The 12550-nt window shown below is 44.5% G+C and overlaps 1 protein-coding gene across 4 annotated transcripts in view; it reads left to right on the forward strand.

The window, feature by feature from the left end:
* EXOC6B (exocyst complex component 6B) overlaps positions 1–12550 on the forward strand; it is a 490548-nt gene that overhangs the window by 295353 nt on the left and 182645 nt on the right. For 2 of the 4 annotated variants that reach the window (XM_031949716.1, XM_031949717.1), the window contains exon 19: positions 6792–6821. The exons of the other annotated variants lie outside the window; for them this stretch is intronic. In XM_031949716.1, the coding sequence (XP_031805576.1) occupies positions 6792–6821 (30 nt within the window). The remainder of the gene's footprint in view (positions 1–6791; positions 6822–12550) is intronic. 4 annotated transcript variants of the gene reach the window in all.

Genomic DNA, 12550 nt, shown 5'->3' on the forward strand with positions numbered 1-12550 from the left:
TATCACGAGCTCATTGGAACTGGCCTGAGTTATCTCTTATGTATCTTATTTACCAGTTCAGGGCAAGTATTTGTGAGCTTAATACCAAAATACAGTTTTCCTTTTAATTATTTCCTGGCCTTTCTACTGATCTCATTTCTTCTGTTTCCCCATTTGAAAATGGTGATTCTAGGTAGGTTCAAAAGCAGTGAATATTAAACACATAAAGCATGTCTTGGTCATTGATCCGGAAGCACTTTCTCAAGTGGGAACTGCTAGTGGGGTAACTATTAGAACATTTTCATCTGCTGATGGATGTGTTAAAGTGAGAAAATAGTTTCTAAGTCTCTCTGACAATTTTTGATGTCCAGGTGGATGAGTGTATATGTTAGATGGAGTGGGGATTGTCGGTACGCAGTGAAAAGGGAGATGCACCCTGATGTGAAGAGTGAGTGGACCTAGCTTCCGTGTCTGAAAAATGAGACACCAGCGGGAAGCCCCAGTATTCCTGATGACCCTGGCACGGTTTGTCAGGCAAGAACCTGTAGGAGTTACCAAGAGACCTGACGCGTGAAGCCCTGAAGCTGCAGCCCTTGTCTCAGCCCCTAGTGCTCATGGGAATTGCTGGAAGGCCCAGCAGACCCCACTCCCCACTTCCTCTATTTCCCCTTCTGATTCCTCTCTACTTCCCAGGGCATAGTTCTGCCCATTATTTCTCTGTCCACCTGGAAAACAAATATCTGAGGTTGTGAGGATATTCCACATGTTTACTGCTCCTGGGCTGCTAACAAGATTTATGTTTCTTGAGTTTGCTACATTGAAATCAACAAATTATCTCCTTATTAGTGTGGGGCTTGCTGTTGGTTTAGTTAATGATTGTGAATCCCTTAGGGAGTTTGTGTTTCTTTGGGGTTTGTTTGTGTTTGGGGCAATTATTTAGTATTTCTCTTTTTTTAAACCTGATATAATAGCTAGGAAGAAGCCTTAGCAGCTGTTCAATCTGCTGTGATCCAGTTAGCAACTTCTGTGTTCATTTAAATGATACCAACTCAGCTGCTCCCTTAGTTATTAATTAAGATCTTGGGCTTATTAAAGTTAGGAGTCTGAAGGTATTTTCTTCCTAGCCCAATTTTTGCTAGTGAGACTTAAGAGAGTGAAGGGGGCAGACTGACACCTGAGGGTGTAAGTCCTCAGTGGTTTCCCATCAGCTCTGAGCACCCTTCTGTTTTCCCCTTACAATCCAGCTTTAGTCCTGGCTCCACGACCTTGTAACTCTGCTCTTTTCCTTGAATTTCTCCAGTTTATACCGGCTCTGTAGATTGAGGATTTAGGGTGTGTCTTTGTTTCAGTACTTCAGTGGGGCCCAATTTAGCAATCAAATATCAGCATGTATTTATTTAGTGCCTCCTGTAGACCAGGCAAAGGGCTGTGCTCTTGGGATATAAGTGCAAGGAAGTAAACAATCCCTGCTTGAGGGATCTTACCTTCTAATGGGGAGAAGAATCCTTTCTCAGTTTAGATTTCCCTCAGAGACTGTCTCCCATTTTCCCAGTACGTAGCTTGTATCTACAGTGTTGTTTGCCTGTTACGTGGACCATCAGATCGGGGGCTCCTTGAAGGCAGGTCAGTGTTTTTGCCTTTCTTTGTATTAACAAAGTGCCTGGCACACAGGAGCCCCTTCATAAGTACTTGTTCCCTGTTCTCTCCATACTCTTGTTCATTTTTTGATCTAGCTCATTGCCTCACTTCGCTTCCACCCGCTCGGTGGATTGTCCATCCTTTGGCCTAGCATACTTTGTTTGGACAGTAGACATTTTTCATCACTTCCTGGGTTTTTTTTTTTCTCTCTCTGAAGAAAATAATGGTTTGATTTTTTTTTTTTTAATAGCATTCTGTGGCTTGAGCAATTAGTGACAAACATACAGACAGGGAATCTCTCCCCTTTGGATCACTGACCATATATCCTCCAGGATAGTGGCCAGCACCATTGAGAAGCATATGGCTCCGTTTTATACTTAGTGTTAAAGGGTTATTGATCTTAGTTATCTTTTGTGTCAGTAAGTATTTATTAAGCTTTGCTATATGCTAAGCACTGGGTTAAGTGCCAGGGATATGAGGAAAGACAAAAGATAGTCCCATTTCTTGGGGGGCTCCTGGGCTAATGGGAAGAGAGCACATGCAAACAGCCATGTGAGCGTTTGCAGGATATTTGGGAAGGCATGTGAGTTAGGAAGGACTCAGAAGGACTTTCTGCAGAATGTGGGATAGTAGTTGACACTTGGAGGACACTAGGGCAGCCTGGGAAAGAGATGAAGAGGGAGAGCATTCCAGACCCCAGGAACATTGGAGAACGGCCTGAAGTCTTGGTGCAGCAGTCGGGAGGCCAGTGGCACTGGATGGGGGAGCACGTGTTGGGGAGTCAGGCATGGGCCTGGGAAGGTAGAAGAGCCAGGCTGTGAAGGGCTTTGAAAGCCAGCAGAGTTCTGATTGTGCTCCTCAAGGGGGTAGGAGCCAGTGAGGTTTATGATCATCAGACCTTGGCTTTAGACATCTCTTTCCTGACTGAATGGATTGGAGTGGGGAGAGACTCAAGACAGGCAGAACCCCTCCCCCAGCAGTAATAGAGTGTGAGTGATGGGACTGTGGGGGCAGCATCAGAGAAGGGGAGTGCAGAGCTGAAACTGAGGGGCATTGGCAACCCAACTTGGACATGGAGAGGTTGGGAGGCTGCAGCCCTGAGAGGCAAGGGACATATTGGGTCTGGGGTCTCCAAAGAGGCCGATTCCGACTGCAGGTCAGCAGAGAGAGTCGGGCTGGACAGCCAGCTTTGAAAATCAGTAGAGGATAGCTTTGGGGGAATGATCAGTATAGGGAAGCTGCAGAGATCATGAAGTGAGATCATTTGGAGGGGAAAGGGGAGCGAGCCCAGAATAAAACTCCCTCAGACTTCCCCATCAGTGGTGGGAGCTGGATGCAGGAGTCTTGTAGTCCTTTTGATGTTGGCAACGCAGCTGTCCGCTGGCAAAACACCTCTCTCGAAGGCGGTCAGGGAGCGGTTAGCATGGTGGGGCTCACGGGCCCTGAGCCTCGGTCACTTGTGTGACTGCGTCCTTTCAAAGAGCCTCCCTTCTCACACTTGGGTGGAGCCCCTAAGACATGCGTAGAGCGTTCTCCTGTAATGTCTAGGCACAGGAAACTGGTCACATGTTATAGTTACTGTCCAGATTCTCTTGATTACCTTTTTTGGGGAAAGAACCAAATAGGAAGCTATTTTCCCCTCTCAAGACTTTTACTCCCTCTTTGAGAAACCTTGAGAATCAATCACTTTTGTGATCTCTAGGACACACCTGTTGCATGTATTAGTCTAGTCCATTTTTTCACATAATAGAATAAATAATTGTAGACTGCTTTTCCCCGTATTTTCTCACTTACCATTTTTCTTGCCCATAGTACATCAGTGGTGGCTCCACTGTCATTGATGAAAAAAAAAAGAGTTTGTTATGAAAACCTGAAGACATATAATTTTTATAGTCCTATTTTTGTCTTTAAGTGTCCTTTGGATGACTTTTTTTTTTTTTTTTTTTTTTTTTACTTTGATCTCTCCAGTTATCCTTTTTTTTTTTTTTTTTTTTTTTGTAAATTGTGGATGTGGTGGGGTAGGGTTATGGGCTTTTTTAAAGCTTGATTTTCCTTTCTCTGTTTCTCATGTTTATGAGGCAGTGCTACTCATAATTATCTATCATCTTCTTCCATAAGAAGTGATTCCATTAAAAATGAACTTTAGATTTAACCATTATTGTCCTTGGCTGCCATCTCTCTACACTTGACAGGGAAACAGGGGTTTGCTGTCTAACATAGTTTTAGGTTTTTTTAATCTTTTTGTTGGTTGGAGACATAACACATTATAGATGCAGTTCATGTTAATATCTGTTCTTTTATCCATTTTCCATTTTTGGCATCAGCAACTTGTTTGTTCAAGAAATTGGAGTTCTTTCATTTGCAAGCTAGATCTCCTTTTTCTCCTAATTTGGCAGTGGTGTTGAAATTTGTTCTAATAACTTGTTCGTCTGACCGTACATAGAAGACTGGTTCACAAAGGACTTCCATATTAATCATTTGCTTCCTCTCTACTAAAACCGGATCACTTTCCTTTTATGTATTATTATTTGACTCATTCTGTTTCCACTGCTTTTCTTGAAGAAAATATTCCTATCATAGATGAAAAGTGTCTGAATGATCTGCAGATCTTTAACTTCTCTCATTTCATACTTTTTACTTCCCACATATTTTTTCTATCTTAGATTATTGCCATTATTTGTATAGAAATCAATCAAGTATTAAAATCTGTTATTTTGGGGGAGGAGGATTTTTGAGGTTTTCTCTACCTTATCCTCCTCTATAAATAATGTTACATCATAAGCTTCAGTGGTCTCCATGGTGGTCTGTTTGTAAATGCTTATCACAAGTGCTGCAGATGTTTCCATGAAATGATGTTTCTTTTTTCCTTTGGATGAATTGTGAAACCAGTTCTTCCCCCTTTTTTTATTTGAAACTCCGAGAAGAATCCATGCACCGCCTTTAGCCCGGGTTCTTCCTTTTGTCAGCCTCAGACTCAGTTTCTCCTGTAGCGCCTTCCCTTGTTGCTCACTGGGCAGGAGTCTCACCCTTCAGAGTTCTGAGAGGTAAGTCGAGCTTGTGGCTAATGCTGGTTATTCTGAGGCCCCCTGGCTCCTTTTCTGTCCCTGCTCTGAGTCCTGAAGGCCTTTTTCTTCTGGTCTTTGTTGTGGGGACTGCCTCGCTGAAGCATCTGTCCTCTGGGGACCAGCTCTGCTGGGACGGGCCTTGGCGAGCTGGGGTACTGCCCCTGCCCCAAAGAGGGCCGGGAGGAGGGTGTTGGAGATGAGGTTTATTCGTCTACTTGTCGCTCAGTGTTAGCTCTGTGCAGGTTTGTCCCTGTGACCTTGAGCAGCTTACGCGTTTGTGTGTGTGATTGTGTGAGAGAGAGATTATATGTGTGTGATTATGTGAGATTGTAATTGTGTGTTTGACTGTGTCTGTGTGTGATTATGTGAGATTGTAACTGTGTGTATGATTGTGTGTGTGAGAGAAATTGTGTGTGTGCGCCTGTGTGTATGAGATTGTGTGTGTGTGTGTGATTGTGTGAGATTGTAATTGTGTGTCTGCATTTGTGTGATTGTGTGTGTGTGTGTCTGTGTGTTGGGGGGCCAGGGTCTGGCAGGAGCTCTCCCCGCATCTGCCCTCCCCCAATGTCTCTTTGCAAACTCTCTGGGCTTCAGCTCTTCCCTTGCGTTTGGGGGTGGGGAAGGAAAGATCTTTTCTCATGTTCCTGAGGAAGGAAACGTTTGCTGCTTGGGAAATTGCAGCTGGGTCTTTATAAAGTACATTTTTACGTTTCTGACAAGATGGCAAATTTGGGCCTGTAAATTGGAGCCAGGATTCCCCCGTGTATCTCTTGCACATGTTGCAGGGTGAGGAGTTCACGGTTAAGTGAATGGAGCTCTGGCGCGCGCCCCGCCGCACAGGACTTTCATGGTGGTTTATAGCCACAATTTTAAAACGGTCTAGTAAGTGCCCCAAATGTCTCCAAACAAATAGCACATTATTGGAAATCAGACAGAGCGCGCTCTTGCCCCGGGGGGCCCCTTCTCCACAGGCCCATTGCTGTTCGGCTCCCTGGCTCCTGCCTCACGCTTGTGGGTGGGGTGGCATGGGGCCTGGGCCGGTGTGGGTGCCCCCCAAGCCTCCTTCCAGGCAGGGGTGCTCCCTTCTGACCTGGCCCTCGTTCTGGAAGCCTGCCCTGCTATTCTGCAGGAGCCCTTGGGCCAGACTTGTGGGTGACGCAGGGATCCCCGCCTACCTGCTGAGGAGACCGTGGGTTTGCAGAAAGTCCATGGGAACGGCTTGTTATCTTTGGTTCACCTCGGGTTCCCACAGACTCATTGATGTGTTGACTTTACGCTGCCCCAAGATGGAGGCTTTTATCAACACCTCAAGTGGCTGCCAGACTAACAAAGCAAGGAAGTTTTGTGTGTGTCTTTTCCCCTCTTTTGCTGGGCTGCTGTTGTTTTTTGGTTTCCTTTGATCCCTGGGTCATCTTGTGTGTCCCAGAACCCATTTTGGGAAGAGGATCTCGGGGTCAGGAGGTGATGGTGACCTGCACAGGCAACACGGGCACAGACTCCTAGTACATGGTCCTAAGAATTCTGCCTGTACCCTCTCCCCTTCCCCCCCCCCCCAAAGGAGTTTTCTTTTGTGCTGACCTTCGCCAGGTTGCAGCTGGACCTGGGTGAAACCTCTGCTGGGCCCTGGTGAGGGCCCAAAGAGAACGGATCAAACACAGCCTCTGTCCATTGGCCGGCTTATTGTTCTCCCACCCTGCTTCTGGCTACTCTTGTCAAGGGGCTTCTCCCAGGCAGGGGCGCAGCTCTATCAGGGAAGTGCCAGGGTCGGGCTCTGGCCCCTGGGGACATGGAACCTTCCCTGACTGCTGCAGCTCCCTGGTGTGGCCGGCCTCCTTTCTTTCCAGGGCCCCTGGAGAATCTCCTTTCTGCTTGTCTCCCAGGAGGAGCAGCTTCTGGTCATCACTGACACTGTCTATGAACTTGGGGAAATTAGGCTTCAAAGTTGCCCAGGACAGGTGCTTAAACACCCTGAGTCCTGTTCCCGTGCCTACTGCACTTCCCCCCAGAAGGATCCACCCTGTGGGCCCTTGTGGGATCGGTGGCTGTCCTTCCCTCGGCTCTCTTTCCCCCTCTGCTTCTGATTCACACTCCCTCTGTTGTCCTCCCCAGGGGGATGTAATTGCCCACTCGACAATGTCGGTGAGTATGGCCTGCGTGTTGTCTTTGTCAGCGTGTTTCACAGCCTCGGGATTAGAGGGTGCTTTGAACCAGCCGTGGTCTTCGGGAAGGAGGGCGGGACAAGCTTAGGTCCTGGGGAGAGAGCCAGAGCCTGTTACTTGTGCTTAGCTCTTGCCTTCTTTTCCCAAGGAAGTTCCTTTAGGAGAATATTGATGTCCACTGGCCCAAAGGACCATGATTTTGTAGAAACACAAATTTGTAACAGAATGATTTCTTAGATGTACAGGAGACCTTGGTTATTCCCACTGGACCCAAGCCAGAAGAGCCCTCGCTCAGGAGACTGAAGTTCTAGCTCAGTTCTGCTATGGGTCTGAGTCTCAGTTTCTTCATCTGAGAAAGTGAGTCTAAATTTTCTCGAAGCTTCCAGATTCTGTGATTTAAATATTATAAGATGGATGCATACATCAGTTTTATTGGATTGCTTGGAGATATGAAGGCCGTCAGAGGCTCTGTTTAGGGTAATCTTTTCATTTATCAGAACTTTTTTGGGTCTGTGCTGTTGCCTTCCATTTATTTTGCTCATCTTCCAAGGCAGGAGGATGGGGAGCACGTTTCCTTTGGGGTCACTAGCATGGTTCCAAAGTGGAAGCCATCAAGCACTCATAGCCATTGCCAGTTGCTCGGTGGCAGGCATCAAGTTAGATGGGGTACAAAGCGTCCCCCAACATGGACCTTCCATTCTCTGGGGGAAGTCAGCATGGGAGGGAGTGAATATGATGAGTGGCTCTTAAGACTCACCATTCTAGCTCCATTTCTGTCCCGACCGCCCACAAACAAGGTTTCCCCAAGGAGAATCAGGGCCAGGTTCTTTCTCAGGAAGGTGCTGGGCACAGTTGTGTCAGTGCAGCCTTGGAGGAAGCCAGGGAAACTAGGACCTTTGTCTGGTTCAATGAACGCCTCTAATTGTGTCTCCTAGAGCTTTTCACCTCCTCAATTTTAAACCTTCTACTACCCAGCCTGCCTAAGACATTTCCACGGCTAGTTCACGAGTAGCTTCCATCCCAGCTGCCTTGTGATCCATCGTCATCCATGTCCAGCTAACAAGTGATTCTAGCCCTCGTGCCATTCCTGTACCCGAGTCCCTTCTGGGAGACGGACATGAAGGTGCTGGGAATTAGGTCACACCTGTGGGGAACCTTCCACTCAGCTGAGACTTAGCTGGGGGCCACCCTCTGGAGACGTGCTGTGCTTCCTTTCAGAGCTTGAATTAGCTACGTTCTCCTGGAGGCTGGGAAAGCTGGCTGGTAGGGTTGCTTTCAGCTTCCAAATTGGGAAAGATTGTGAGAAAAGGCCTTGATTTAATTTCCAGAGGTCCATTTCTCACTCTCCTAGGCCTTATTTCTCCCCAGAAATATCTCTTTTGTATTGACAGCACAGAGGACCACTCTGGACTGTTGAATGCTTCCTTTAAACCTTCTAAGTTAGATTATTTGGGGAAGCAAAGAATCTGTCATTGATTGATCAGAGATGATGTTCTGACTGATACTGACTTACTTGTGCAATTGAGGGTAATCTTGGTCCTTTCTGGGCCTCGGTTTCCTGAGACGGAAAAGGAAAATAGTGGTTAAAGTGCTTTGTAATTATAAAAGCCAAGAACTAAGGCTGCCCCCATGCTTAACATGGAATTCCTGAGTCACCTTATGAAGAGAGAAGAAGCCACAGTTTTCCTTTGTCCAAAATAGGAAAGGGTCTCAGAGAGCAGTAGAAGGTAATTCTTTAGGATGGGACCTCACTAACCATGGTAGGAAATTTTATTCTTTAGCTAGCACTTATATGATTTTAACCTTCTAATTTTTTTCTCTGTTCCATAGATGGTGACTGACCCATATTAGTGTTATTCACTAATATCATTAGGTCTAATTTTTTAGGGTTTTTTAAAATTCAATTTTATTTTCTCTCCCACCTCCCTTCCCCTTCGTTGAGAAATCATTCTTTTCTTAAATAGTATTTTTTTCAATAGCCTTTTAAAAATTTTTTCCAAGTTCATGTAAAGATAGTTTTCAACATTCATTTTTGTAAAACTTTGTGTTCTAAATTTTTTTCTTTCCCTCTCTTCTCCTCCCCTCCCTGAGACAGCAAGTAGTGTGGTGTTGGTTAAATATGTTCAATCCTTTTAAACACATTTCCATATTTGTTTTGCTGTGCAAGAAAAATCAAACCAAAAAAGAGACCCCCCATGTGCAGAAATGTTTCTGGTAGCCCTTTTTGTAGTGGCAAGAAACTGGAAACTGAGTGGCTGCCCATCAGTTGATGATTTCAGAGATGCCTGGAGTGACTCATATGAACTGATGATGAATGAAATGAGCAGAACTGGGAGATCATTATACACAGCAACGACAAGACTATATGATGATCAATTCTGATGGGCGTGGTTCTCTTCAACAATGAGATTATTCAGGCCAGTTCCAACTTCACCCAGAGAAAGGGCTGTGGGAACTGAGTATGGATCACAACATAGCATTTTTACTTTTTGTTGTTGTTTGCTTGCATTTTATTTTCTTATTTCTTTTTGATTTGATTTCTCTTGTGTAGCAAGGTAATTGTATAAATATGTATACATATATATTGGATTTAACATATATTTTTACCATGTTTAATATGTATTGGATTACATCCATCTAGAGGAGGGGGTGAGGGGAAGAAGGAGGAAATTGGGACACAAGGTTTTGTAAGGGTTAATGTTGGAAAATTATCCATGCATATATTTTGAAAATAAAAAACTTTAATATATATATATATATATATATATTATATATATACATATACATAAAAAGAAAAATCAGACCAAAAGGGGAAAAAAGAAACATGAGAAAGAAAAGAAACAAACAAACAAAAAATGAAAATATTATGCTTCGATCCACATTCAGTCTCCATAGTTCACTTTCTGGATGTGATTGGCATTTTCCATCCCAAATTGATTGGAATTGCCTTGAATTACTACGTTGTTGAGAAGAGCCAAGTCCATCATGGTGGATCATCACATAGTCTTGTTGTTGCTGTGTACAATGTTCTCTTAGTTCTGCTCAATTCAATTCACGTCTTTCTGAATCAGCCTGCTGATCGGTCCCTGAAGAACAGTAATATTCCATTACATTTATATACTGTAACTTATTCAGCCATTCCCCAACTTATGGGCATCCACCCAGTTTCCAATTCCCTGCCACTGGTAAAAGAGCTGCTATAAAATTTTTTGTACATGTGGTTCCTTTCCCCTCTTTTATGATCTCTTTGGAATACAGATCCAATGATGACACTGCTGAATCAGAGTATCTACAGTTTGATCTGATATCCATAGTTCCAAATTGCTTTCTAGAATGGTTGCATCATTTCACAGTTCCACCAACAATGTATTAGTGTCCCAGTTTTCTCACATCCCCTTCAATATTCACCATTATCTTTTCCTGTCATCTTAGCCAAGCTGAGCAGTGCTCAGAGTTGTTTTAATTTGCATTTTCTGAATCAATATTGATTTTGAACATTTTTCAATGATCATTTAGTTTCTTAATCCTGTTCCCATTCCCCAAGCCTTCTTCCTTCCCCAAGTCACATCCTTCAAAGAATTATCATTGATGGTAAAACCCATAAGAGGAAAACATCCTCCAAATTTAATTAGTGACCATTATTCACTCCAGGTGGGACTTATATATAGTCATACTGTCGGGCTCTCCCCTGGTATTGACTCAATGATTGGAAGTGGAGATTTTGTTTCCTTGTGGGTTTAGGGAACTTAGCGCGAAACCATGAGTAGTGCCCTTCAGAGCTAGTGCATGAGAAATGAGACTTCCACTCATGATTAGCACTGTAGCCTTGTTTGTGACTGGTTGAGCAATTCTGAAGGTACCCAGAGTGGGGGAGAGGCCTGTTCACCTACCCCTCTCCATAGAATTTAGCCAGATCCCTGGTTTATTTTCATTTGCATCCATATATGTTGATGACAGTGTCCAATACTTATCAGAATGCATGTCACTTAGTAAGTGCATGAGAAATGCTTTTCAACCGATTGACTCATTTGCTCCTTAGTCCAAGTCCCACCCTGATCTTCAGCAGCAACAACAATGATGATGATCATAATAATAACTGTAATTTTTTAGCCCCTATTATGTGCCAAGCACTATGCTCAGTGCTTTACGAGTATTGCCTCATTTGTTCTGTCTTTTCAGACGGTTCCTTCTCACTGGTTTATTCTGGCAAGAGAGTTAGAGTAGGTTGTGAGTCTGTCCCCTCAAAGAAGCCAAAAGATGCCATCGATGGCAAACTTCACCAAGGGAAAACTAAGTTGAGACACCCCCCAAAAGACATGTACTGGTCTGAGTAGGAGAGGGTTAGGGGAAACCACATGGACTTAATTCTGTCACATGAGGGCCCCTGTGTGGCTCACAGACCCAAAGTCAACCCTGGTTGACATTCTCACAGAAGGATCTTGGTTGGACTTTTTTGGTTTTTGCTTCCTGACTCAACAACCGTATGAAACCTTACTTCCAAAGAGAAATCAGTTCTCAGGAATAACCAGGTCAGGGATGATTGATTTTGTTTAGGACTGGTCCAGGGAGGGAGGAGTTCCTCGTGTGGCATAGAACCAGATTTCCCTTGTCCCCCAGCATCCCACCATGTTTTTAGCAGTTTTCCTATGATGTGTTCTTGTTCCTTGACAAGGCAGTCATTTCTTCCAGCATTGGAAAGCTAGAAGTTAAACTAGTTGGATGTTTGAGAGAGGTTGTGGAGGCGGCGTGTCTGATGGAATAGGCCGGATTCAGTCAGGAAGACCAGGCCTTTGGCCGCTGGGGGAACCTTGCCCTCATCTCTTCACTGGTTTCATTCCAGAACCTAGAACATGGTAGGTGCTTAAGCAATGCGCGCTACTTTGTGGACTTGACAGTCAGGCAGAGGAATAGCTGCTGCTTCACAGAATACTGCAAGTGGAAGGCATTTGTCTGTGGAGCAGCTCGGTACAGCTTCGTGGCTCTTCCCATTCAGCCCCTCGCCTGTTTCCCTGGATTGGGGGGAAGATGCTCAGTGGTTGGAGCAGCCCCTGGGTTGGAGCAGCCCCCTGCCAGCCGGACCAGAGCTGAGCTCGAGAAGCCCCGCCTTGTGATGGCCGGAGGACTGACTTTGGAATCAAATCCTGCTGGGGGGAGGTGTTTCCTCCTCTTTACAATGAGAAGATTGGATGTAGGACATCTCTTTCAGTTCCAAATCTTTGTTCTTAGCTATGGCACAGTGGATATAGCTGGGCCCTGACTAACTGGGCAGGGTCTTTAATCCCTGTTTACCTCAGTTTCCTCAACTGTAAAATGGGGGTCATAATAGCACCTAATTTATGGGTTGTTATGAGAATCAACCAAAATTTTATAAAACAGTGAACACAGTACCTGCCACATATTAAGTGCTTAATAAATGTTTCCTTCCTTCCTTGAGCATATTTTGAGTTATCTTCCGAGGACCATGACCTGAATGTCAGGGATTTATCATCTCCTAGTTTTTGTAATGTGATTTGTTCATTTATTATTAAGTTCGTGTTTGGCTTAGTATAGTGGAAGTTTGATTTAAGGGGAAAAAAATAACATTTTCTTCTGAAAACTTCATCGCAATCCAGTCCTGCCAAATCTCCAGTGAAAAAAAGATAAATGGAGTTGTTTAAAAAAAAAAAAAAAAAAAAAAAAGCTCTGGAAAATGAAAGGAGAAATACTAAC

The sequence above is a fragment of the Sarcophilus harrisii genome, chromosome 2 (genome assembly GCF_902635505.1).
Source record: "Sarcophilus harrisii chromosome 2, mSarHar1.11, whole genome shotgun sequence".
Taxonomy (NCBI): Eukaryota; Metazoa; Chordata; class Mammalia; order Dasyuromorphia; family Dasyuridae; genus Sarcophilus; species Sarcophilus harrisii.